At 46.8% G+C, this 27,311-nt stretch overlaps 1 protein-coding gene across 1 annotated transcript; it reads right to left on the bottom strand.

Annotated features, from left to right (window-relative positions):
- Nucleotides 1–7,578: 7,578 nt before the first annotated feature.
- FAH (fumarylacetoacetate hydrolase) lies at nucleotides 7,579–24,215 on the bottom strand. Its single transcript, XM_049812644.1, has 14 exons — nucleotides 24,040–24,215; nucleotides 21,456–21,566; nucleotides 20,691–20,812; nucleotides 19,514–19,563; nucleotides 17,913–18,003; nucleotides 17,276–17,373; nucleotides 16,946–16,998; nucleotides 15,435–15,534; nucleotides 14,620–14,750; nucleotides 13,777–13,852; nucleotides 13,129–13,175; nucleotides 12,038–12,139; nucleotides 11,535–11,652; nucleotides 7,579–7,802 (listed from the first exon to the last, which is right to left on the bottom strand). The coding sequence occupies exons 1-14, from the start codon at nucleotides 24,118–24,120 to the stop codon at nucleotides 7,723–7,725; spliced, it is 1,260 nt and encodes a 419-aa protein (XP_049668601.1). The 5' UTR covers nucleotides 24,121–24,215; the 3' UTR covers nucleotides 7,579–7,722.
- Between the last annotated feature and the right edge of the window lie 3,096 nt (nucleotides 24,216–27,311).

The following is a 27,311-nucleotide window of genomic DNA, read 5'->3' on the forward strand; positions in this document are numbered from 1 at the left end:
TCTGGGGTGGGGGGTGTGGGGGGGTGGTGAGCAGAGAACTGCTCCCCGTGTAGCAACACTACTACAGCCTCTCAGGAGCTCAGGACAGAGCTGATGGAGCTCCAAGTGTTCCTGTGGCTCTGCTGGAAGGTCAACCCCTCCAAAGTGGCTATTTCAGGTTACTCCCTTGGTCAGGAACAGCACTGAGCCGAGCTTCAGTTCAGCAGGGGACTGCAGCATGCTGAATTTCAGCAAATCATTATCAGTAACAAATTGCATACCAAAAGAAATAGGGCCACTGAGACTGGCATCCCTCCTGCCAGCAACTGAAAATGAAGAGCGTGGAGCATCTGTGGGGTCTCTTTGAAGAAGCCACAGAGTATGGGATATGCTGAGTAAAAAGCGCCCAGGGAACTCCTCTTGAAAAAGATGAAGAGACAAATTGCTAATTCTTTCATCTTGTAAAAGGACTCTGGTCCCTGAAAGCTGGGTGCTTTATGTATCTGCTTGTCCCTGCAGTGAGTCCTCTGGCAGAAGGACCTTTGTGCCTGAAACCCAGTTTGCCACAAAGACCCCACTGGTAAATCATTAACTCTGTCCTAGTCAGAAGCAGAGGCTGGAGTCTTCATGCTGTTTTCAGAGCAGCTACTATGGCTAATATAAAAGTAGATCTGAACTGAAGTCAGCAGCAGCTGAATTTGGGCAGACACCCCGGAGAACTGTGGGCATAAAGGTTTTTCTGAAAGGAACAGGGACTGATGCTAGCCAGGGAACCACACAAGCAATGCTGCTGCAGCCTGTGCTGTCCAAAGGTGTCCCCAGCTTGCTGGGTCATTACAGGTCTTGGCAGGTAACTTCAACCCACATTGCTAGAGCTCAGAAGTCAAGTCGGCACAAGACTTAGACGGGGAAAACGCTGTGCTCAGATTCCAGCAATCTCCATGGCACACGTAGGGAGGGTGGTGAGGACAGCAGACCTCACATATTTAACTGGTTCACTTTAGAAACCAGTGTTCCAGAAAACAGAGTGCGTGTATGAGAGATGAAGGCAGTGATTTTTCAAGACAGCCCCAAATCAAACTTCCATGGAGCAAGACTGATGCTGGTCCCCTGTGCTACCAGCAGCTTGCATGCAGTCCCCCACTAATGCTCAGTGGTAACTAAGCCTACAAAGCCTTGAGCTTCTCCACCCCAAGAGACCCAAGGACAGCAATGACACCATGACCTGCATGTGGACAGAGCATTACTGTTGGGGCAAGGAGTCATCCCAAAGGAGCGGCCACCTTGCAGGTTTGCATCTTTGAGGTCAACATGGCAATGCATGGAGTGACACCCGTGCACCAGCTCCCCTGCTTCGCACCCAGCTCAGTCCTGGTCCGTGGTGGTGCTGGATCTGCACCAGCTGCTGGCACAGCAGCACCGTTGCAATGGCTTCAGCTGAGCTGCCCATGGTGTGAAAATCCTGAGAAACACAGGCTGAAAATTTTAAATTGATGTTCTCCCCTTCCTTACCCTCTCTGTCTCTGACCTTGTCAACCCAGACTTGCCAGGCTTTAAACCAGTTGTCTTAGCTGTGTCATGGTTTTACGCCTCAGGTGATTTGGTTTAAATAAAGGATATAAAAATCCCCACTTTTAATCATGTCTTAATGCTGCAGTGGGAATTCTTGATTTCAGTAGACATTCTTTTGCATTTGTACTTTTTAATTTTTTTAAAAACTGTTTTTGTTAAAAATAGTTGATGCCCTTTGGCCACTACTTCTTGCAACCAGGAGGAAAGCACTGCTCACACATATGTTTTTAAAGCAATACACACGTTAAGATTCCTGGCTGCATTTATTCTCAGGGTTCAATTCAACCCACAACGGCATTAGGAAACAGTGAGCGATACGCTTTTAGTTACAAAGCTCCGTATTTTGTACTGGGACTTGGCCAAGCAGCTCCTGGAGGGAAATCAGAAATCAATCAAAAATATATTAAGATTGCATTAAGTGTGCTGAAGCCGTAAGGAAATATTTTATATTTAAGACTAATTGGATTTGTCAAGGAGCAGCCATATTGCCTCTGCAGAAAAACCAAAGTGCCTGGTAGGGGCAAGCAGGCAGCAGAGCTGGGCACCCCGCCAGCCCCCGAGGCAAAGCCCGGAGCCACCCCTGGAGCGGGGTGCTGGGTCCAGGGCAGCCATCGCTCTGCGGGGCAGCGGAGCTGCCCACTGCAGGTCCTGAGCCCTGACGCACATCTGCCCTGGATCCAGCGCACAGCGAGGAGGGGGATGAGAAACCCTCCCTGCGCTTGCAGCTCCCAACCAGTCCCTTAATATTCATTGACAACGGTGTCAATCCTACAGGCTGACCCAACGGGTGCTCAGCTGCCACCAGGGACTTCTGCCCCTGCAGCATTTCCCTTACCCATCAACTGTGTCTACCCCAGCTCTGTTCCAGCTGCCCGTTAGATAATATGGAGCAAACGGAGAGAAAATTAGAAAGCACAGGTCTGTAATTAAAATTTCAAGGAAAACCAAACACACGTGCAACAGAGAAAGCATTGAGGTGAAGATGTTCTTGGGAATGAGGGGACACGAGAAGGAGGAACAGCTCACAGCAGATTTGTATGGGGCAGCATGGTGCCGGTATTTCAGCATGTCCCTCACGTACTTCCAAAGCCTTCAATCAATTTTAAAATTCCAGAAATGATCTCTTTCTTTCTCACTAAGCAGCAACTCTGTGGACATCCTGAACAGAAGCAGCAATCAAGCCTGAGAAATGGCCTCCTGCCTTAACTGCTTAAAGTCAAAAGTGATGTGAATATCACCTACCAGCTCTGTCCCTCTTAACAAAGTCACTACCTTGACCCTGAATAGCTACCGAAAGAATGTTTTACTTTGAGTTATTACTGCCTGCTTAATGAGGAATTATGAATATTGCTGACCCAAACGTTTTCATCAAAACCAATTTTTTTTTCCATGAGATCGCATCCATTTCTAATTAGAATCTCTGCAGAAAACTATTTTTTTGGTGAAGAACGCCAGCATTTCACACAGAAAATCCATTGTTTCCTTTAAATTCTGAAATATGCTTTAGGGTTTTATTCCGTGCTTTTCTTTTGACACTTAATTATACCAACAGCGCTATTATAAATTATACCCAGCTTTTTCATTACACACCAACCAGATGATGCTTTGATCTATAAGAAAATGCATATCAAACAGAGGCTGCCCTTAGTTTTCTTACCAGCAAAATAACAAAACCAGATGAAATATTATCAGGCAGTATGATTCATCGCATCTACGACCACCCCATGGTAAGGCAGGACAACACAGAAGCACCTCCTGCATCCCTTCAAGACCTTTCATCCAACATCTCAGCATTACTTACACCCAGGATCGCTGCACTCCAGCACAGGTCTCCGCTGGGAACCGCTGACCTCCGCTAAGCGTGAAACACCCGACCAGCAAGAAGGATGCTCCAGGCAAGCATAAGAGCTGCGGTTTCCGTTTAGGCACACATTTCCATTTCCTCTGGTCAGGAAAGCAGGGTCTCTCTTCCCACACAACATGGCATGACTCTGAAGGAGGCCTCCCAGGTGGCTGACACAGCAGAAAGGTTTTATTTTTCCTCCAGGCTTCTGAAGATCGAAGGAGGAATTTCTTCTCCTACACCCAGGTCACAAACCTGGTGCTATGACAGGGCAGAGGAAAAGGAGGTCTGGGTGTGATTTTTTTTTTTTTTTTCTTTTCGTTTTTGTTGGAAGCCAGGTTATTAGCAAACTAAGGAAAACAGATTTAAATTAGATTAAAATTAATGACCTCCAGAAGCAGAGGGAGTCATGCTCGAACCCAATTGCAGCAAAAACTTGCAGAAGCAGAGGGAAAATTCTTTGTAGAGAGGGTTAGCCCAATTGAAATGGCACTTCAAAAGTAAGCTTTCCTAAGCACCAGGTCTGCATACTGAACTGAGAGCACCCAAAGCAAAGTACCCTCCTGCCCAAAGAACCCCATATTTTTCACTCCTGTTCTGCTTCACCCCTACCCTGTATTCACCTTCCCCCCAAACCAGAAGAAAGCTTCATGACCTTCAATTTAACGGCCAAGGGTGCAAGTGGTCACAGCTGCTCCAGTTCCACCGGGAGGTACCCAGAACACCTGCGTGCTTCCCAAAATTGCATTGGAGGCTGCTGCCTCCCTAGGCAATGGGTGCTGCTGTGGCTGTAGTGCTGCTAGTCCTAGGCAAAAGCAATGCTATTTTAAGGACAGCACTGCACATTGCAGTATAAATATACCCTTTGTTTGCCCCTTGACTCAGGGTACCCTGGCAGGGATGAAAATCAGCAGTGCTGGTGGCTCCTGGCTCGCTGTGTTGGGCGAGGGCAGCCCAGCTATAGGTCCCCGTTCTCCCCAGTGCCCACCCAAATGAAGCCCGCTGCCTTCTCCTGGGGGTGAAAAGAAAGTGGCCTTGGGCATAAAATAAAGTTTCTCTCCTTTTTTAGCATGTCTTGGCTTTTTGGCCCCCATCCATGCAGCAGGCAGCAGACGTCTCTGAGCTCTGTCCTGAGCAAGGTTTTGGACTTTCTCCAGCTCACCTCTGAAGCCAGCTCTCAAAGCTGTATTTCAGCTCCTTTCCAGAAAATCTCCACCTTCTGGGAACCTGGGACTTTTCCAGATGTCCCCAGGCTAGAGAAGCTCAGCTCTGTCACCTTGGGGCCACAGGGGGGACCTTACCACATCCCACCAGCATGGTGCAGGGGTGCTTGGCCAGACACTGGAGGTTGTGAACCCAGAACGGCAAGCGTGGCCACAGGAGATGCAAAGCCACCCTCCTCCCTCAGGGCTGGGGCTGCGGGTGGCAGCCTGGCTCTGGGTTGGGAGCCAGCTTGGGGGGATTTGTGGCGGGGTGCCTCCATCCTGCCAGGGTTTGGTTTGCAGCAGGACTCAGCACCACTGACCTTCCTACCTGTCCAAGCCAGGAGCCCAGTTTCCACTTGCTGGCGGCAAATGCAGCATCAGGTTGGCTCTTTGGGAGAGGAACGTGTTGCCCATGTACAGGACTCGCCTTTACCTTGCATAAAGCTAGGGAAGAGCACTACGGATTTAACAGTTTCTACAAGTGTTCTGGTTTCAGCTGGGATAGAGCTAATTTTCTTTCTAGTAGCTGGTATGGTGTTATGTTTTGGGTTCGGTATGAGAAGAATGTTGATAACACGCTGATGTTTTCAGTTGTTGCCAAGTAATGGAACTAACTGGGCACCAGTTGGCAGGTGGTGAGCAATTGCATTGTGCATCACTTCTTTTGTATATTCCAATCCTTTTATTATTACTGTCATTTTAATACTGTTGTTATTATCGTTATTAGTTTCTTCCTTTCTGTTCTACTAAACTGTTCTCATCTCAACCCATGATTTCTACCTTTTTTTTCCCCCGATTCTCTCCCCCATCCCACTGGGTCGGTGGGAGAGGGAGTGAGCGGCTGCGTGGTGCTCAGTTACTGGCTGGGGTTAAACCACAACAATAAGTATTCCTGCACCCAGAAAGCATTGACACCACTGTCCTTCCTGGCTGCAAAACATCTTGCATCAAGGTCAAAACCCATGACTAATGACATATTGCCCCCACATCAGCTCTTGTCTCTCTGCGGCTGCACCCCTCTCCTCAGACACTGCATTTCCAACACATCAGATACGGCAAGGTGCAACATGGATGTTGCTTCTGTGGAGAAATTTCTCCACTGAATAAATGCTTTCTGTGTCCTCCTGCCGCTGCCAGGAGTAAAGCCAGGCGGAGGAACTGCACAAGTTATTTCTAAAACCAAGAGGGAAGGTGTCAAATTGTGGTTGTCCTTTGAGGTCAAAAGAGAGCATAAAGCATCCTATAAATTGACAACCGAGTCCGAGTATATTAAATAAATATCTGCCTATCAGTTCAGCTCCGAGTTTCCACAAGAGCCTGAAGGGAAAATAGGTTTTCCTTGATAAACAACAACGAGCCACCGTTTTCCTGGCCAGGTCATCCCTCCTGGTGATGATAGCGGACCGTCTTAGGCTAAAAATTTAAATTGATTTGGGGATGATCCTCCAAGTATAATTCTTTAAAGGGACTATTATTATTATTGCGCACTGGAAGAGAGCCCATTTCAGTGAACATGCCCCGTTAGCGGTGATTTATCTGCACTGCCACATTTTGCCATTAATCTTCATTTCAAATTCATTTTTCTCCCCTGCGTGGCCAAGAGGTTCACATTCCTGATCAGCACTGGATGCTCCCCAGGATGACATCAAATACCCACATGGCCCACACCAGCAAAACTAGCCGGCAGACTTCAGGAGGAGCAACGGGGCAGCCACAGGAAAGCAGCAGCCTCCGCTCATCCTGCTGTCGCCGCACGAAGCCGGCAGCCTCATCAGGCTCTTCGCTTTGAGGACCAAGCAAATATTTAACAAGTTCCCCTTGCACTGTACCAGAGTTCATTATCTGGTCTCCTGAGCTCCTTCAGTCAGTAATATCCTCTAATTGATGTGATTTGGCACTTGGCCATAGAGTTAAATTGATTTGTAGGCCAGCGGGAGACGGCAGATGCCCTTTACACTTGAGAAAAGTGGCATGTGGCTTTGTTTACCGCCTGCTGCAAGGGGATGCCGTGGCAAGAGATGCCTTTTAGGAGTGCAGGAAGGGGGTCTGCCTCCTCGGTGTCCTCTTCCTGCAGCCCCTGTTAGGTGACAAGGTGTGCCTGCCACCAGCGTGTGCCTGGGGACCACTCCAGCCACGAAGATCACCCTCCCTCCTTGACCCCAGGGAAGACGGTGCACAGGGCGAGAGAAACGGGGAACTCCCTTCTGTAAAACCAGGGCACGAGGTATCTCCACGCTCTCTTTCGAGGGGTGCCCCAACGCAGGCTCCCGTCTCCGCGCTGGCGTCAATTTTTGTTCTGGGGCGTGGAGAGTTACCTCTGCTTGTGTAAGGGCAGGAGGAGTAGGGACGACCCGCCTGCTCCCGGGGCAAGGGGAGGGCGGCAGCTGTAGGCTGCAGCCCGCTGGGGTTTATTTCCAGGTGCTGCAGCGTAAGGGTTGAAATCCAAAGCCCGCAGGGGTTTTCCTTCTAAGATGCAGGAGTTCAGCGCTGAGCCTTCTTGGTCATCATTAGTTGCTTGGTGGTGGGTTGGGGGTTTTTTGTACAGTACGATTTCTGGTTTTGCGATTTTAAAAGGTTGTTAGTTTGTCTAGTACTTTTTTGATTTGCTTTCCTGTTGCTTTCAGTTGTGTTGATTATCACATTTGCAAATGGCTTTGTTACAAATTAGTTTAGGGCATATTCACGTAACTCTCTTTTATTGAGGACGGTCTACAAGTTTTCAGCATCCATGTGCAACTCGCCTTCGGGATTCTACCTCCAGTATATTAACACTGTGAAAAAAAGAAGTCAGCATGCAAGCTCAGCTGTTACCATCAACTAGGACTCTGAATATTTAAGTTTACTTGAAAGCTTCTTTTTATAATTATGAAAAAAATATTAATAGAAGACTGAAGAATCTCACTTTCCATTTCGATCATCTTATTCTGAGAATTTTCAGCTAGCGTTGAAATCCTTTTCTTATTGCACCAGAGAGACACATTCATCTTTAAGATATTTATTGATAATTAGAAAGAATAAGATTCCAATCACTCATATAAAAATAATAAATCTGAATAAAGCAGCCTGACTGTTAGAGGTGGGGGGGAGAGACCCTCCTCCTCATATGTCACCTTACTCCAGTCATCATGGATCCGACAGGGCTGGAAGGATTTTTCCCGAGCACTGGCCAAATCCCACACGGAAGCCATTGCCCTGGCAGTAACCTAGGTCCAGAAAACAACAAACAGCTTGTTTTGTAAGGACAGCAGGATTTTACCAGGAATAAATTGAGTAAAGGCATAAAGACACTAAAAAACGAGTGGAAACATTTCAGAAATGCAATGAGGGGTAAAAAAAAAGAACACCTGGAAGAGTTCAAGTAGCCCAGGAATATAAAAAAAAAAAAAGCAGCACAAAATGTTAAACATGGCAATAAGCAAGTTCAGTGAATTGATCAAAGAGCAAACAAGATGTGCAATATTTCTGTTTTCAAACCTAACCTGCAGCATCATCAATCTAACTGACAAGCTGATTCGCTGCCTTGCCCAGCCTTGCAATTAATAAAGTAAATCTGGATTCTCTTTCTGCAGCATTAGGACTGCTCTTGGGACACTGGGATGCTTATAGCCAGAAAGATGATCATTAAACTCCCTCAAACAGCAGGACCTACCCTTGCAGAATCTGTTTTGCTTGCTAAAATCTCGTTTAGTTCCATGAGAAACTCAGCATCTGACTCAAAATATTCATTTATCCTCTGTTATATAAACAGGCACTGAAGGTCTGCTGACTGCTGCTGAAGTTACCGGCCTGTGACAACATCTCTAACTACAAGACGATTCAATCTCTCCCTACTCCTGCATGGTGGGAGAGATGACATTAGGACGGAGATGCCGCAGAGCGTCTTGTTGCCACGGGCCAGCAGAGCTGCTCCAGAAACAGCACCCGTTAGCAAAGCTGCAGATGAGGGAGGGGAGGGGACACAGCCAGGGGCTTCTGGCCCATCTGGGAAGACTATTCTGGGAAGAAACAGCTGAGGAGACCTACGGTAGCTCTCTGCTACAACAGCTGATCAAAGGAAGGACACAAGCGGCATATGCTGTGTTTTAAGGACTGATTTCATAGTTAGAGATGGATTTTCCTAAAATAATGGAATACATCATCTTCCCTGCATGTGATAAAAACCAGCTGCCTTCGGGAAGCCAAAAGGCAGCTGAACAGAACAGACCTTAACCCTAATTCCCGCCCCTAGCACGGATCAGTGGAAACCTCTTCCGAGGCAGGGGAGGATGGGTGGGCTCCGGCTGCCGGGCAGCCAAAGTTATTGCAGCAATGAGGACAGACCCTGCCAGCTCTAACCCACAGTGCAGCCAGGCTGAAACAGAGTTTTTCCAAGGACAGCAGTGTCTGCAAGTGCTTGTGCAGCAGCCTGCCCACAGACACCATCCCGGCATCTGCTGGGTGATCCTCATTCGTAAGCAATACTTGAGTAAGACGCTTGCTTTAAGGCTCAGCTCAGGTTCCATTTGTCTCATTAGGCTTCATTGCCAGCTTTCCTTTAAGCGCCAGGTTATTATTTCAGTCTAGTTTAGTTACCCCCAGTGTCAACTATGATTTAGAGCAGTACCAAGGAGCAGCACATTTAACAAAGCAAGCTCTGTGCTGCCAGCAGCATCGGCCTGAGCAGCGTGCCAAGGAGCTACAGAGCGATTTTTGCAGCCGGCTGCAGCAAACCGTCAGCAAGCCCTTCCCTTGCAATACTCCCTCCCCGAGACGCACTTCTTGGGAAAGATATATTTCTCTCATTTTATTTGTTAGGGCTCTGAAATAGCTCCCACAAGGGAGGGAGAACACAAAGTTGAAATAGGAGACTAGAAATTACGGGTTAGGCACTTGGCAAGAGCTAATGGCACTGCCTCGGGAGAGGAGGCAATAGCACTAGCCCTGCCTCCAGGGTGCCCTAAGGCACTGGACCTGCCATACATCACTAAATAGGAGCAGATCCCAAACTGCCCCAGCAGGCAGGCCCAGCAGCACCTGGCTCTCACGAATGGCACGATGCCCTGATCGCTACAATCACAAACTGTCGCTGGTGTAAAATAGCACGGCAGACTGATTAACACAATACTGTCCCACCGGGGCAACGACACCTTCATCCAGGTTAACAGCAATGCCATCGTGCCATCCTTAAAGATTAAAGCATTCAGGATTTAAAGTATTTATTTAAGTAACAGAGCTTGTTCTGGGCATGAAGAACAACATGGGTCACGGTCTAGTCCCATTTGCTCCTCAGCTGGCCACCTTGTGCCAGCAGCTCCCGAACTGCTAGGTGCTCATCGCCAATTAGGATGTCAACATGTAACTACAAAGGGACATTCACAATACCTAACTGAACCCTAATTTAGGCCTCCTGGCATAGTTACTGGAGTGAGATCGGCAACTCTGGAGGGCAATGTGGTACTCTGAATAGCTCGAGGAGTCTCTCTCTGCACTGAATGTCTAGGGAGCCTATGGAGAGTAGTGTCAGATGCCTACACATTGCAGCATGAGTAGTCACTGGGTTGTGGGGAGGCTGAAGGATGTCAGAGGTATTGGGCACTCCTCAGTTTCGTCCCCTACAGCTCCCTCCAGTGCAATTCAATCTCCGACTGTCTCTGCATCTTCCTCCGCAAAACTGGCAGCACCTCACAGAAACATGATTTTCAAAGCTATTGTGTCGCCTGCCAGACAGGAGGCACTGGGGCTCTGGCTGCAGCACTGCCAAAACCACTTATAGAGCCATCACTGGGAGACTGGAATACATGCATATGTTGGGGTTTTTTTCATCACATACTAGTTCTTGGGTTTTGTTAAAAAGCTTTCTGAAAAAATGAGACATTTATGACTGTTTTGGCAAAAATCCTAAAAGCCCTGGTTGAATTAAGCAGGCACAGGTATGTGAACGCATACTAGCATCACACCGTAATGTCCTTCAGGTTGCTGCGTAGGCATTAGTCACTCACATTTTCTCTGCCCTAAGTCACAATTGCAAGTATTTTCTCATCGCTTGAGCTGTTTTGTTCTCTGTGCAGACTATCTCTGATCACATCAGCATGATGGAGTTGCTCAGAGCCAGGTGTGGCACTGGCTGGGTCTCATGTGACGATGCACAACACGCCACGAGATATTCTCTAAAAATTCAGTAGGCAACATAGCAAAGACATATACAGGCTTGAATCAAAAGTTTCTCATGGCTGTTCTTGCCAAATATTTGCCACGTCAAAGCCATAAAGGAGTTGACAAGATGAGAGGAAAGGAAAAAATAGATTTGTTTTGCACTAGTCTTTGGATTAAAAGGAGTAGGAGTGGGATTTAGATCACAAAACACCACGGTAGGTTTTAAGTCATAAAACCCTTAGTTTATCAAGATGAAAATTAAAACCATGGCCCAGCATGAAACAGCTCTCAAGCACAGCCCTTTTCAGAGGGAAGCTGGTCAGCTGTTTTAGCAGGCTTCACGCTGTTTCCCACATATTTGATTTGCAACACACTTCATTGAATATGCGTACGTTACAAATGAAATATTATTTGCAAAATAACTTTTTTCAGCCTTTGCCAAGCTCTGCTCTACGTGCAAACTTGGACCGTGGTGGCAACCATACATCAACTGCTTCTAGTCCCAGGATATTTTTGCCAATAAAGGCAAACCTACCTCCATCATCCCCTTAGCACTCGCACACAGGCATAGCAAGATCACTAAGTACTTAGCAAAGCAAATAATCTAATCCAGAAAGCATTTATTGCAGGGAAATTTCTATCCACCTGCTTTTGCCTCCTGACGGGTAGGATGGAAACGACTGTGCTTGCATGCCAGGTATGTGCAGAATAGCCCATCCCCCCCGCCAGGCTCTTACACTACTGGGATCAATCTATGGAAACATGTCCTCGGTGCAGTGTAAGAGCAGTTGTTCGGCCATTACCTGTCAAAATGATTTCATCTCCATCCTGCAGGAATTTACGAGACTGTCCACTGCCAAGAGGGATTTCTTTTGTTCCGTTCCAGGACAGCTCCAGCATGGAGCCGAAGCTCTCCGGCTCCTGCAGCAAGAGTTCATAAACAAATAAATAACTTTTTAGTATCTGTCCTGCTGTTCAGCTACTTGCTGCTGGAAGTAGACACACAAGAGCGTTAGCTCTGTAGAACAGAGATTTGCTGTTGATGTAATTCGTTGATGCATTGGTTTGTTTTCCTGCCTTTGCATTTTAATTGCTTGCTGGCTATAAGCAGTCATGCTTACAGCTGTTATCATCTGGTGTGTTTAACATAGTGCTAAACCCTGTAAAAGTAGTTTGGGTCTGCTACAGCAAGAGTGGAAACAAATCGAGGGCACTTCTCCAAATCCAGTGCTTTTACGTAGTCACGTTTTGGATTTTTATTTACATTTTATTCTTCAGAAGAGACTGTCATTATTTAAACACTTACGGGTCCACTGATTGTGCCGGAGGCCAGGAGGTCTCCAGGTCTGAGGTTGCACCCATTGATCGAATGATGAGCCAGCTGCTGTTTCATGGTCCAGTACATGTGCTGGAGGAAGGAGGAAGAGGATGTTAAAGCAATGAAGGACAAACCTCTCTCGCGTGCCATTAGGCTGTGCAGAACGTCTTGCATTCTTGGGATGATGCTGGTAAGACTGTCCCTAAAGAAAGTTTCCTTATTTAATCAGGAACCTTCAGCAGCCTAAAAGCAACCTCCACAGTTACTTAGTGCTGCATTCTCAGTAGTTACTCTGGCCTGGCTGATTGCTTTCTAAATGACGACTAGGAGCTGCTATGTGCATATAAAACACGTACTTTAACATGCAATTTAGTCCCCTAAAATTTCTCTTCTTTCAGCTGGATGTCATTTCTCCTCTTCTTCCTCTTCAAGGCCAGCACTGCTGACCCAGGATCCATGATTAACTCCAGTATTTTAATGGCTTTACAGAAAAATCTCCTTATTACTGATTTGCTGACCACTGATTTACTGATTGAGGTAATTATTATGCAAAGAACCGACAGTGAATATAAAATTGATTGAGAAATCCTGCAGCTGGGACATATACCTCCTGGTTTCAATCAGCCTGTAGAGGCAGAGCCACCACGCTGCCCGCAGAGGGGCCGGGGCAGACCTGGGCTCAGAGCGGTGTTGCAGCAGCAAGTCTGCATCTAAATTACCAGCCGTGACTGCGAAGCTGTATTGCACCTCAGCAGGGCAAGAGGCAATTCCCTTCGCCTGGGAGTCCTGCGCTCTCACCGCTCCCTGCTAAATGAGCGCTCAACTTATGGAGCGCTGAGCACCCTAAACCGAGCAGCAGAAAGAGCTGCCCCCTTCTTCAGTGCTCGAGCGTTCAGGTGTTTCCCTCTTAGCAAGGGTGAACCATCACCACCCTCCACTCTTTTCCCTCTGTCCCCTTGTGCACACACGCACCAGGTTTGATCTTCAGCTAATGCAAAAATCGGTGTTTGAAATTGCCCAAGGCTGGAGCTGATGGCATCAGCAGGATTTCAAACAAGTAAAAGATACCGCAGTCTTACCTTGAAATTGGATCTGCATATAGTAGTTGGCGTGTTCATTCCTTCTCCTGCAGAAAATAAACAATAAGAAACAGGGAAGAGATTTGTTTGTGTTGGATGAAAAGATGTTGGAGTGTTTTGATTTTACAGATGGATAGAGACTTCTTTTATCATTGTAATCCCTAGCAAGAAACAAGAAATAACATTTTCCATTGATACAAAGGCCAGCATTTCAGAGAAAACAAGCATGTGGATGGTGCCAGGGTAGCATCAAACTGCCCATTTCCTACTTTCTGCTCTACTAGAGGAGCAACACCTGGACCTACCGGTCAGCAGGGCCATGAGCTGGGGGTCTGAGCTGGGTTAACATCTGAATCCCACATATGTCTGCTCTTTCCATGCCCTGCTTACCCCTGCCCATGCAGGCAGAGCCCACAGGGACTCTCCTCACCGTAACCTCATCATCTGGGAGTCATTCCCTCCTTGACACGTTGCTGCACGGCCAACGGGGAGCATGAAGAGCTTTGCCTCTTTCTCTGACAGAGGCAATCTGGGCAAAGATTGAAAAAGAGGACTGGAGAGCCAAGAGCAAATTGTCTGAAATACATGGTGGTTCTGCATTCCTTAATCGGCAATTTCAGCTTCATAACCCACTCAGCATTGCTGTACCTTTAATAGCAACAAAGAGCTTGATGTCGAAAGTGTAGGGTTCTTTATCCTGAAGGTAGGGCAGTGGCTTGGGATCCTAAAAGCATATAAAAGGCATCACAATCTAAACAAACAGAAAGGAAAAATTCTACAAGCCATCCCAGTGACTTTTTGTTTAACCAGCCTGTGCTGCACAGCCCATTTACTTCACTGTTGTTAGAGCTCAGATTATTGCTTTGCTTGCTCTCATGCACACACTTTCAAAGATCTTTCTGAACAGATGTGATACCCATGTAATCTGATTCACTTTTCTGCATGTGGGCACCATCATTACGGCACGGACGTTAATCCAAAACAAATACAGCGCTAGCATACCCTTGCTCTGTGCCTGCACAGAGAAGAAGGTGAGTTCTCTGCAAGACTCTTTATTATCTTTTTCAATTTTAACTAAACCTCTACATAATGCAGACAACTGGAAATACTTGAACAAAGTGTTTCGGCTCGAGTCCACTCTCTCTCCACTGCTTGTTGGATGCTAAGTGCTACCCAATGCTAACAAGAAGCTCTCTGATCAGTTTATTTTCCAGGTAGTTTTAAAGGAGATGATTTTTCTGCCCTGCTCAAGCAAGCAGGATGACAGCTCAGGGCACCATGTGCCAGCACCAGTGACAATCAATGAGCATTTGATCTCAGAGGGCCCAGGGTGCCTTCACATGTCTGGAAGCAGGATCACGCTTGTAAAGTCTGTGAAGAAAGCGCTTGGCATTGGTGCAGCTCAGTGATTTCTACTGATGGGACCTACCAGTTCTGCTGAGATTTTTCTAGCACTGCTTTTCCTTTATTTCAGCCCTTTCTCTTGCTAACCTGGACAGGGTTTGGCAACACAAATGGCATGAGAGCTTCCATGGTAACAACCCAAGGAGAGATGGTTGTGCCAAAGCTCTTGCTCAGGAATGGACCCAGAGGAACGTATTCCCATTTCTGGATGTCGCGGGCTAGGAAGAGAAAATTCAAAGCAATGCTGTTAAACATATCCTAGGAGTTGTGCAGCCATCACACCTGTGAAAGAGTAACACAGATAGGAAATGTTATCACCACCCTTTTCTAGCCATTGTGCCCAAATCCTGATTTAAATCCATCCTTTTCAGACCCTCAGACCAATTTTCTTAGACCAGCTAGATTAGGAAGAAGTCAGCAATAATTAAAACAAGTCAAGCCATCCCCATATAACCAGTATTTTTATTCCCAGTTTAGTTAATGCTTTTACACCCAGCTAATGGTCCATGCCAGGCATAGGGCCAGTTTCAACTAGTTAAATCTGTGCCGAGTCTGAGGGATTTGTGATTGCCAAATTGTTTTCCTACTCCTGCCATTGATATCAATCCTCTGTTGGAATCACCATCCTTAGGGCTGCTCCATCCCTGCCCAGAAGAAACTAGACTGATATTAGCTCTTTCATAAGTAAATAAATCTTCATTGGGCAGCAATTTCTGGTTCTACCGATGGATTGAGACAGAGCCTGAGAAATGCAGACAGCATTTCATTTTCATCCCTTTCAACTGTACCCAATGGTTTCAGTGATCACTATTCTACTATTAAAATGTGTAATTTCTCCCTAGCTAAGGCTTCCCGTGACGCTGTAACCCCCTCTCCAGGCAGACTCCCGCAGCACTGGTTACCGCTCCAGTCATTCATAAGGACCATCCCAAAGATGTGCTCCTGGGCTCTGCTGATAGGAATTGGCTCCCCATACCTGTTTCCAGGACCTACAAAGAACGCCTGAAATTGAAAAGCAAAGCGTCGGTTAAGGAAGTTTTGGAAGCTAAAAATCTTTACTGCACAGAGGGTTATACGCACAAGCAACAGAGGCTGGACAGGATGGGATTTTGCATCATTTCCCGTACACAATTAGACAAAACCTATGGCCTACTCCCTCTTTCTTCCCCTCTATGAAGCTGGCAGGCTTGAAATACCTAAGAGCACTGTGTTGCTAAGAGACAGTCATTAAACAAGGGCATGATGTTGTCAAAACGCAGGAGCAAAAATGGTCCCTCCTAATTACAATCCGGATGCAGAACAGGTTTGCCCACTGAAGTGACTCTGCCGCAGACAGTGAACAGGAAAGAGTTTAGAGTCATCCAAGGGGATGCTGAATGCAGCTGGAGCCTGTCACGACAGTGGGGAAGAGGAGGCAGGTAGACAAATGTGCCCACTAAGTAAAACAGGTCATGAACTGCGCGCCTGCACTTGCTCCCTTAGAAAATGTACAGCCTGAGCGTGTAGCAGAGAATTCTACGGGGAATCTCAGTTGTCACTTTCTGCCAACAATGTGGAAGGTTTTTCTTCCAAAGCCTTCATCAGTCTAAATCCGCTCTCACAGCAGGCAGTGGTAAAACTCAGGCTGCAAAGCAGAGGTATAACAGCACTTTGTGTACCCCACTTTATGGGACTGCCTCCCACTTCATAGCATTGATCTGCAAAGCATACAGCATTAAAGGTTTTCAGTCCATTTTTAGTACCATTTCCCTTAATATTAGACTTCTTCCACTTTTTTTTATTAAGGGGAGAGGTGGGGAATAAATTGTATAAAAATTATAGAAGTCATGTAAATCATAATGAACAATCCTATAAAACTCTCCTTTCTGGACCACACTAAGCCACAAGAAGGTGCAGCTTACAGGGATGTTTTGTTACAACACCCGCAGCACAGGTTTCGTCTTTCCAGCCAGAAGAATAAGGAGTTCGAATTGCACTCCCAAGAACACTTCTTCTGCTCTAGACTCAAGGAGCAGACAGCCTGTACTTCCAAAATCCCCAGCATCCATTAAAAGACCCTGGCTGCAGTGCAGAGGTAACTGCTAACCAGATAACAGGCTGTCGTGTCTGATATCAAGAGTTGTGCCTGCCTGCTTCCAGACAGCCGCACTAGTGCTCAGGTTTGGCCAGACGAGCTGTTTCCAGCCTGAAAATTATATTAGCAAACCACTCAATGAGCTAATGCACCCTGCAACTTGTTGGAAGGGAAGGTTTCCCCCCTAGAAATCTTTATTGCCTGCTGCATAGACTGTTCAGAGGGAAACACAGGAATGGACCTTATGAGACGTTCATTTTAGAAGCTAAACCTGCCTTTTCTTCCCTGTTTCTATTTTAATGCTTTTCAAGTGGTAGGGGAAAAAAAGCCCCACCTTACCATTTCTAATTCAATATCCAGACGCTTACAAGCACCAAACACTGGAGGTTTATCTGTGGGTAGAAGAAAGAGTATTTTATGACAGGGAGGCAGGTAGGGAAATAAAAGTAACAGCCAGAAGAAACAGAGCAGCTGATGCTGCCTGGCTTGCAAACACAAGATGGACTTAACTCAGGACTTTCTCTTGCCCTGACCCCAGGCTGGGCTTTAGACAAGGCATCCCAGACCCTTCCTCTCCACTATTCTGTGATGTGGAAGAAAAATTAAAAAAAAAAAAAAAAAAAAAAAAAAAAAAGCCGCCACCACATTAAAAGCCTACCACGGACTCACCATTGTCAGGTCTCATTTGCCCCACAGGTCTCCGGATTGGTGTTCCCGACACCACAACGGACGATGCCCGGCCATGATAACCGACAGGTAAGTGCAGCCTTGTGAAAGAGCATCACAGAGTGTGGGTTAGCCACGTAACCATCACCATCCAGAGCAGCTTTTCAGAGTAGAAGCACCACGGGGGTGCAAGGTACGAGGAGAGCGCTCCGCATAGATGGGCACTGACATTTGCACCTTACTTGCTCTGAGATAAAGACATGAACAAATTATAATCCAAAGCCATGTGGCTGTGTTAATGCACTTCTGTGCTACTGCTCCACTTAATTCCTTGGAGCTTAAACCCTGCTTTCTTGTCATTCAGCAAAAAAACCACAATTTCTTAGCTACATCTGTCTTTGAACCAGAGGGCTACATTGTAATCTGTGCGGCTGCTGCAAGAAATGCAGTGCAGATTCAGCTAAGGCTGGGAACAGTGGTTTTCAGTTCTGTTTTTGAACTCTTGACAGTAGAGAGTCTCATCTGCTATGAACTGAAATCAGTATTTTGCTGAAAGACTCCACAGATCTTCAAAAAATTGTATACGTACAGATAAGCATGCAAAATAATGCTGCACCAGAGAAAAACCTGAACTACCCACCAGTTAGGCATCAAAGCATTCTCCTTCCCCCTGAACATGATGCCAACGTTTGTGGCATGTTGGCGTGAAGAATAGAAGTCAGTGTAATCTCCTGCATGGAAAGAAGCCCATAAAATAGCGATCAATGGTAGGAAAGATCCTCATCTGCTGGGGCTAAAGCACAGAGTACGCTGCTGGCAATGAAAAGAGCAGAAAACGAGACAGTGAGAGCGCCAAGCAGACGTATGTAGGAACATTTAATATTATTAGCACAGGGATGTAATTAATAGCATAAAGGTGTTGTTTAGCAGTTGACCTATAAATTGTGCATACAAAACCGGCCTTTTTTTTGAAGCCTCCAGCAGAGAAGAGGGGGGAAAAGCGCAAGTACATAAAGCAGCAGGCAGCCAGCTTTCCAGAGGCAAGCCGAATCCCCCTGCTCTTTTTGTCTTGCCAGTGGTACCCAGGTGGAGAGAATCGGCTCATACTCAGGACATCTGCTGCCCTCTGCTGCCATCTCTGGCAAACAGCTCCCCACCTTTCAGATTAAAGAGAAATCAGAGCGTTTAGGGGGAAAAAACTCAACTTGGGAGGGGGCATTTACACTACATTAAGTTGCTTTGCAAGTTCAGCAAGTTATCTTCCAGCCCCAGCAGAGGATACAGCCAGTGCTTGCTCTCAGGGCAAGCACGAATCATGCACAGGAGAGGGCTGAACGTAAGCGTAGTGGAAACCTGAATTTTAACTTGTAGCTGTGTGATACAGCCAATGTCATGCTACCAGGGCAGTGCTCTCATTCACACTCACAAGTGCTAGGAGCCAGCAATTTTTTTACTAGACATATTCAACCTGAAACTATTTTCAGGAAGGTATCACATCTATGGAAACTCCTTACGGTTCCTTTGGGCTAGGCTAGCCTTTGTCCCAAACCAGGGCTGTGCCCCATGAGAGCCAAAAGTCCAGCAGGAGCAGGGCTTGGCTGGGAAATGGGCGAGTTCACATCCCTGCTCCCGTGAAGGTCATAACCCTCGAGTGATTTTTGATCAAGCTGGTTTGGGTCCTAATATAAATTTCTGTTAAAAACAGGAAAATATTTATATATCTATTTGGATACACTAATTCCAAAGCAGTCCATCGCCTCATGGGAGTAGAGGTAAGATTTGGGATGCAGAGTGATAGTCCGGGAGCAGAGACTCATGCTTGTTTATGAGGCTATGCCAGAGTACCTGCCTTGCAAAACTTTGGAAGATCTGAATTATTTTCTCCTAACGTATGGGGAATATGTTGGAAACTGAACAAGTGTTTCTTCCCTGGCCCTGGTCACAAAGGCCTCTGGTGACACCACTCTGATCACAAGAGTTAGGTAGCACCAGACAACCCTGATTTAGTGAAAATTGCATCCAGGAATTTTCTGGCTGCTATTGAGCTTCCGCAGGCTTTTATTCTTGTGCCACAGACAGCACCTACCTTTCATTACGTACAATAATCTACTTCTGGCTTCTGCAAAACCCATTCCCTGTCACAGCTTATGATCTGTCTGTCTGAGCAAGCTGGAAGAAAGCAGCTTCTCCAGGCAAGAGCAAAGGGCAGCGCTGAGCAGCCCTCAGCTGCGGCAGACTCACCGATGCTGGCTGGCAGGTGCATCATCGCAGAAGCTTGAGGTACAAACGCTCTGAAATGAAAAATGACGACTTCAGCTCTCAGAAAACGTGCAGCTCCCGCCTGCAAGTGGTTTATACGCACGTAAGAGGCTGACTCTCTCTCCTAGCTTCTTCCTTAATTTCTTTTGCAAAGCCTTGCAGCAAAAATACCCTCACAGAAACCAAGCTGCTGTTGCTGGGATGGTTACGACCGAAAGGAGCATCCATCAGCGCGCGAGTGGGAAGGGAGGGATGCTGGAGGCGAGCCAGCCGGTTTCCCCAGAGGCACAGAGAAACACCCCATGCCCACGCACACGGCTGAGCAGGTCACCGCTGCCCCTGCTGCGTGGAAAGGATGATTTTACGGGACGCAGCTCTCAGGGTGCCCAATTTAAACCACTGGGCCTGCTCAGGGAAGGTCCGTGTCTCAAGCAGCGGTTCAACCCCTCTCCCACACGCGTGTGCCTAAATCACTCCGGCAAGACAGGGAGGAACAGCTCCTGCTTGCTGCCGGTCAGGCGCTCGCAGCGTTTAAAGCATCACTCTGGACAAACAAGAAGGTGTGTGATTAACGGGGGGACACGTTTTCCATCGGTGCGGCACAGAGCGGAGCACAACCCTCCCCTCCCACTCCTACACCAGTGCGCTGCCCCGTATCTGAAGCCGATTTGTGACAACAGATTTGGTTTTAGCGAGGTCAGGCGGTTTCTGAGGAGCAATTGGATGGGTGTCCCCATGCCAGAAGATGCTCCAGGCGGGACAGGCAGGGCAGTGCTGGGGGAGGTGGGAGAGGTGGGGTGGAGACCCTTGCAGCCGCGTCTTCACCAAAGGCCGTGGCGGAGGGGACGGGGTCTGCGGGCCAGCCTGGCCCCACGCCTGCCCCCCCGGGCAGCCCAGCTCAGCCCTCCGCAGAGAGGCAGCAGCTCTGGGCACACCCCAGGGAAGATCTCAGTGTTCCCAGGTGGAGGGTGACACCCCGGATCCGCGGGCAGCTGAAGGATTAATCAGAGACTTAATTGAGGGAAGATCTCAGCATGCTCAAATCCCAGTTAATTCCCACGTGGGTGGCAGGGGGCCACATCCAGACCTTCGACGCTGGTGCCAAGGAGCGATCCGAGCGACAGAGGGCACAGCTGAAAGGTCACCTCCGCGCCCTCACCTTCTCCGCAGCTCCGCGTTGTCCCTCAGGGCCGGCTCGCTGGCTGACAGCAGCTTCTGGAGAAAAGCCCTCGCCTCCGTCCACGCCGCCCGGCCCAGCCCCATGAAGGCGTTCAGGGTAGGCTGACAGGCGACACAGAGAGGTGGGGTGGCAGATAAAAGACCGTGTTTTGCTTAACCCTCACACGCGTGGAAGATGTCCTGCACTTTCATCCCGCGGTCGAATGCCTGCGGGACGGGGTTACGCAGCGGTGGCTGCCAGACTGCCCATCCTCCCCGTTCATAAGGGCTGCACCCCCATCCTCCCACCCCAAGTCCTCTGTAGCAGGACCTGCTGCATGTTTGCATCGTGCCCGTCCTAACACGCTACTTGAGACTTTTGCGGCTTTGATATCGCAACTAGCTGTAACCAGAGGTCATTTGTACTTAACTTTACCCCTAACACAACCTGCCTGTCATTAAAAACCCATCTGATTCCTTGCCATGAAGTGCTGAAAGCACAAGAGGGATTGAAGTAACGTTTAGGCTTTGTGTCAGACCCCTGCGTTGCCAAAGTCTGATGAAACTTTCAGCAAAAATGTTCTTCAGACCCCCGATGCTTCTGCTCTCCTTGCTATTGCAGGTGTGATGAGTTTCGCCTGTAAACAGAGCCCTCCTGAGGACACATTTCCAGTTCATGTGCATCGCCTCACCGCAAGTTGTTAAAATCGCTTATGGAATATTTCTAAAATGTGCATGGAAATTAGAACACCAGACTGATAAATACCTGGTCAAAGACATGCTGATGTTTGGCAAGAGCTGGTCCTTTGAACAGATGTTTAATGACGCTGAGGTCCAAAATCTGGTCTCCAATCGCTACCCCGAGCCTGTGCCTAGGCTGCAAAGCAGTGAGAGGAGGAAGGAAGAGAAGAGTTTAGGCTTGTACTCACAAATCCTCCAGACGGGTCATGGGGGAAGATAGTGACCACAGAGCGTTTAATCCATCAGGGGCAAGGGTCTGACATCACAGCAACTGACCATTAAAAGCTAGTCGATGAGACTGGCTGCCGAAAAATGTTAAGACCTGGAGGCAGAGCATCGTTGCGGTCTCCCTGCAGACCTTGAGGGGTGGGGGAGAGCCTTCTCCTCATCCCCATCTTTTGGAGGAAGGACAGGCCGACAAGCAGAGGTTTCTTTCCCTGCTCCCTTTCCCCCAGGTATGTGCCCACCCCTCATTCATGACAAGGATTGCAGAGTAAGTCCATACATCTGAACTACGCTGTGAAGTAGGAAAAAGCTATTCCTCCTACAGGTGGGGAACTGGACCATAGGCGTGCTATGGGCAGGACTGATCTCATCCCTATGACCATGTAACTGGAGAGAGAAACAGGCATTTCTGCACCACAGTCACTCCCCAGAAGACGAAGGGTGCTCCGGACTCCACTGACGATATCGGGAACACAGTGCATCTTGCTCAGTCACATCAGTTCTGCACCACGTTGAATGAGGCTGCCTGCCCTACATAACCCATCCTCATGCCATGCAAGGAGCCCACGACCTGCATGCAAACCCTAGTCTAGATCCTTGCTACAGGAACAGCTTCCCACACGTACGGTAGATTGTGGCTGCCGTTGCCGGACAGATGCAACCTAAGGCACAAAGACCCTGTTCATCCACCGCAGCTCCCGGCGCCAAGCGCGTGCGGAGCCGGCGGCGATGGCGGGGGAGCGGCACGGACGATCCCACTGCATCTCTGCTGCAGCTGTACGGGAGGGTTATAAAAATGCTGCAGCGTTCAAAGACAAATTTCCATTATTGGTGTCTTTAGGCAAATAAAGACAAACTAGTTACAGTCGTTACGAAAACTAGCTTACCCAAAGGGAATAACCATCTATGAAAATCCATGCTATTAAACCTATTTTTTAACCTTTAATTTCTAAACAAGATTCCAGATGTGATAATAACAACTATTTATTCAGCAAACATTCCTGAAGAAAAAAACTAAAGGCCGTGTCAGGTTAATTTGTAACCGGGATAGTCAGTAATGACGTCAACTGCTTTAGCTTGAAATCATTAAAACATTGGGCTACTTTTAGAACATTATTTTCCTAAATAATTTCCACAAGTCCTTGCCTGTCCTTTCATAGGGTTTGAGCGAAGACGTTTTTGTCAGAGAACAGTTACTGGAGAAGGCAGAAAAGTAATCCAAACTTGCTAGATAAAAACACACACATCTAGGAAGAGATTAAATGAACCATCTCGGTTTTATCTTTGGAAAATACCACATCAGAAAACACAATCTTCAGGTTTAAATTCTTTTTCTTTAAACCTGCATGGATAAGCCGAGACAGCAGAAACCAGGAGATAATCACGAAGTTTCCGTGAACAATGATAAATAAATCCTCTACTTTTTCCTTCTGAGATGCAGCTCTTGGCTCGTTTCCCTTTCTCCAGGAGGACACAGCTCTGGGGCTCTGTCCTGTCAGGCACTCGGAGGTGTGAGGTTCAGCCTAGCTGAGCTCAGTTCTCATGAAAATGCGAATTGGGAGCTACTTCCTCGGAAGAAAGGTTGAACCGTTGTTTCTTATGTGATTATAAAATATAAGGCCTGAAAATGGCTTAATCTGTAGCCTTGGGGCACAGCTTTGAACGTAACACACTTTTACATGTTTAATGCACCACTGCATAAATGTATGGCCAATAAAACACAACAGGTCAGCTGAAAAGACAGAAATGAAATGTATTTTGTGCCCTGGTTTAACATTTTTGCGGCCACCAAACAAACTCACCAAGAACAGGCTCTTAACAGACCAGAAGACAACACTCGCTTGCAAATACGGTGTTTTCAATTCAGACTTCACTTTTCCCTGGTGTCAGTTCATGTTGTGCAAAAGGGACTGGACACTTCAGAATTAACAGTAGATTAAAATAAATATTTAATGGGGCTCCTTAAGGGTGACAGAGTGACTATACTAAGTCACAAAAAAATGAGGGATCGAGTTTAAAAAAAAAGTCAGTGCGAACTGTGCTGTGCCTCTTTCGAGAGTGAAAGGATCAAACGCAGATTTAATGATTTCACAAAAACAGTCAAAACCACACAAAAACTACTCTATGTATTAGCCAAAGTATTTCTCATAAGTATGAACGCTTTTCATCTCTTTTGTGCAATTTTAAAGAAGCTGTCATCAAAATAACCACATTAAGAAAAAAGACAATGCAGCAACTACAGTTTTGCTGTCGAGTCAGGAAGCCTGTGCAAGCATCTCAGGCTGGGAAGTTTTTCTTTACCGCAGGTTGCCGGGAATTTCTGCTCTTATTCATAGCCTCGGAACAATTACAACACCCCAAGGACAAAGTTTGCTCTTACTCACCTCCTCCTTAGTGGAGAAAACCCCATAGGGGAGATTTTGGAGAGGAAAATCCGAGTCCTTGTCTACCTGGATGAAAGACATGCTAACAGCGAGCAGTCGCTGCTTACGGACAAGAGCCCCCACCTCCCGGGCTGCCACGCGCCTTCCTAGAAGAAGATCCTCTGCAGATGTTGTAACCCAGAGCACAGAAGCACCAAATCCCACCCTCCGTCCTCAGCCCCAAACCAATCGCTGATCCGTCTCCATCCCACCCCTCTGCCTGCGGTTAATTAGTGCCAGAGGTTTGTATGAGTCAGCAGCTGTTAACTGTTCCCAGCAAGGTAGGGACCAGTGCAGAAGCAGGGTCTTCCTGCTCCGCAAACCCTCACGTGAAACTGAAACCTCCTTTTAACAGGTACATCGCTGCAGGGACAGCTCTAAGACCAGAGGGTAACTCCGCTAATTTACATTCCGAGGGGTCCCTTATGTGCCAGAGCGATGGTGAAACGATTATGCCCACACTGAGCAGTTCTTCCACCAGCAACCCTTAGGAAGTTGCACGACTCGCACCTTGAAACTGCAACTTGTGTGCTTTTCAGTTTGGTAATGCTGCACCTGAGTCCTTCCATTTTCTCCAGATGGTTCCAGCAGCTTAAAAACAGAGATACACGTGCAACCAACCGTAAAGAGCAGGGAGGCTGGTCTTTCTGCTTGCAGGCCCAGCTTTCTCCCACCTGCAGGAGAAAATTCACCCATATTCAGGAAAAGTAGAAACTGATAAGGGAATAGCCTTGAAATTAGAACTAAATAACAAAGACGACCCCTTTTCAGTAAAAATGGTTAGATGCTTGTGACTGCCAAACCAAAGAACGGGTTTCCTGCTCGACTTCTTTTTTCTTGGCAGAGAAGACTCATTAGAAGAAATGCAGCAAGCTGTACAGCCAGATATTCAGCGTAAGATGACAAAACAGCATTGATGACAGCCCATCTGTGACAGCTCTTCACTAGTGGAGACGCAAGCTCACATGGTGCTGTTTGAAAGGGGGTCTTATTTAAATAATACAATGCCCAGCACAAACTTCTGTAAAATTCCTGTACCTAAGGTAAAACTCCATTCCACCGACGGTTGGAAATGTTTTTAACACAGTGAAGAGGTTTCATGCCAAGGTTATAGGACTTGGGCAGAACCTGTTTATTCCAAAACCAAAACAAAACCATCTTGAAAGCGTGCTTCAAATACACACTGTGCATCTTGGGAAGACAGATTTACTCAAGTGTTTTGTAGTGCTGTGAATGTGCTGATATTAAAACGTTCATCTGCTAAGCTCAAGCTGATGACACCAAATATAAAGCTTCACTAGTTACCCAGATTGAGAAGCAGATCAACCACCACGATAACACACAGCCAATGCCAAAGCAAACAAAGATGACATGCAATTCTTAAGCGTGAGGGAAAGGCGGATGTCCAGTCTAAATACAAGCTTATAGATCAGGACCATATACTCTTTCAATATTCTTAACTCCAGAGAAATCTGCACAAGCCAGGCCAAATGAGGTGTATTAGATTGCTTTGAGAATGATAGGTGTGCCTGACACTGATCTGCCTCACTGTCAGTACTGCCATGGCATTGCAAGGCAAGTTTTCTCTCAGCACTGTTACGTTTCCCACTGTATAATCGAGAGCCAGAAGAGTTGTCGCTTCATAACAGGTGGTAGTAAAGGGACTATGTGAATTCCAAAGGCAGTCGCTTTTCTTGTACCTTTTTTCCTTTCAATCTCTCAGATACCAGAAAATACAAACATAACTGGTTTTCCCCCATTGTGAAATCCACAGCGTGTGCTCTCTGCTTGGCCCAGAAGTATCCCTGTCAGATGAAAGGCAGATTGGAGGGGAGGGCACGTAGGGGAGACAAAAGGACACTTTTCGGAAGAGAGAAACCAGAAAGAGGGAAGAGGGAGGACTCAAACTGAGAAGAGAAGGATTAGAGAATAGGGAAGTAGCAGCAAACTGAGAAACACCCATGAAAGAGAAGATGCTGCTGCTCTTCCATGGTCTGTGCTGTACAAGAGGAAGTTTAGCAAATGCTCTGAGGAAATACAGGATCTTTGACCCATAAAATGGCAGACCATTATGGAAACTGCTAGAAAAAGAGTTTACTCCCTTCTTTACTATAAAAAAAGTGCTTCATAGATTGTGCTTAAGCCATTTTTGCAAGCACAAAATACTTCATTTATTATTGGGTCTTGCAGATTACTTTCCATAGCTATCTGACAGAGAAAGCTCCTTCTGCTGCATAGTGTTTATATGCTAAATGTAGTGCTTTATCTACTAATTGCCAGCCATAGCTTTTAAAGAGCATTCCAAATTTTAAAGGATGTAGCCAGCTTTGATTAAAAATTTAATGTTTTAAATAAAGCCATGCAATCTCATTTATTTCACAAATGCTTCAAAGCAGCAGCAAGTCACCAAATGAAATTTAAACTGCAGATCAGTACCATCTGGAGAGGAATTAGCTCTGCTTTAGTGTACTGTTAAGTTTGGTGATAAGCAGCACTGGCTGAAGTTCCCATGGCACTACATAAACCACTCAACCTTTGAGTTACATAGGTGACCGGGGTGGCTGAATGGTTGAGGCACAGAATCTCATCTGACAAGACAGGCAGCCTTAATTAAAAGAAACTTACTAAGCACCCTCACAAGACAATAAAAGAACAATTCCTCCCACCCCCAAATGTGGATCACTTACAAACCTGTAGATCTGCTAAGGAGGGTGGTTGTGGCAGTGTTCAACATTAAAGTCTATGGTTTTCAAGCCTCAAGAAGTAAGGACATCTCACTAGAGAAGATTTCTCAAGAACCATTCTCTCACCTAACTTCAAGGAAGTCTGTGCAGTCCTCTGTCTATCAGACAGTGGATCACAAACCCGATGGCTTGTATTTCCTAGAACCAGAATCACATGCATGGATCCACAGGCTAGTCACTGGCCACATCTGTTTTACTTGTAGGTCTGGCCCCAACTTAAGAACATTGTCACAAATGACCCCAACTCCTGTACAAGTGACACCCCTGCACAGGAAGCACAGGAACTCCCTGGGCAGAATGTATCATGGCACAAGGTAGAAAGCTTCTGGAAAGTGCAGTCTCTCTGATAGTTATAGGTGAAAGGGTTAAAAAAAAATATCAGAAGTTAGCTGGCATTAGGATATACAGGGTCTCTGTGAATAAATACACTGTAAGTAAAGGAACCACCAATGGAAGGTACCCATGAAAATAAAGCAAGAGAAATCCAAA

The sequence above is a fragment of the Accipiter gentilis genome, chromosome 10, assembly GCF_929443795.1.
Source record: "Accipiter gentilis chromosome 10, bAccGen1.1, whole genome shotgun sequence".
Taxonomy (NCBI): Eukaryota; Metazoa; Chordata; class Aves; order Accipitriformes; family Accipitridae; genus Astur; species Astur gentilis.

What these genes read in the sequence shown, in the direction of transcription:
- FAH (XM_049812644.1), bottom strand. Translation starts at nt 24,120, where the DNA reads ATGTCTTTCATCCAGGTAGACAAGGACTCGGATTTTCCTCTCCAAAAT. An exon ending in AATGCTTTGATGCCTAACTG is followed by an intron (nt 17,374 to 17,912) that starts GTGGGTAGTTCA and finishes CTCTTTCACAAG; the next exon opens with GCTGCACTTACCTGTCGGTT. An exon ending in TGGATATTGAATTAGAAATG is followed by an intron (nt 15,535 to 16,945) that starts GTAAGGTGGGGC and finishes TTTCAATTTCAG; the next exon opens with GCGTTCTTTGTAGGTCCTGG.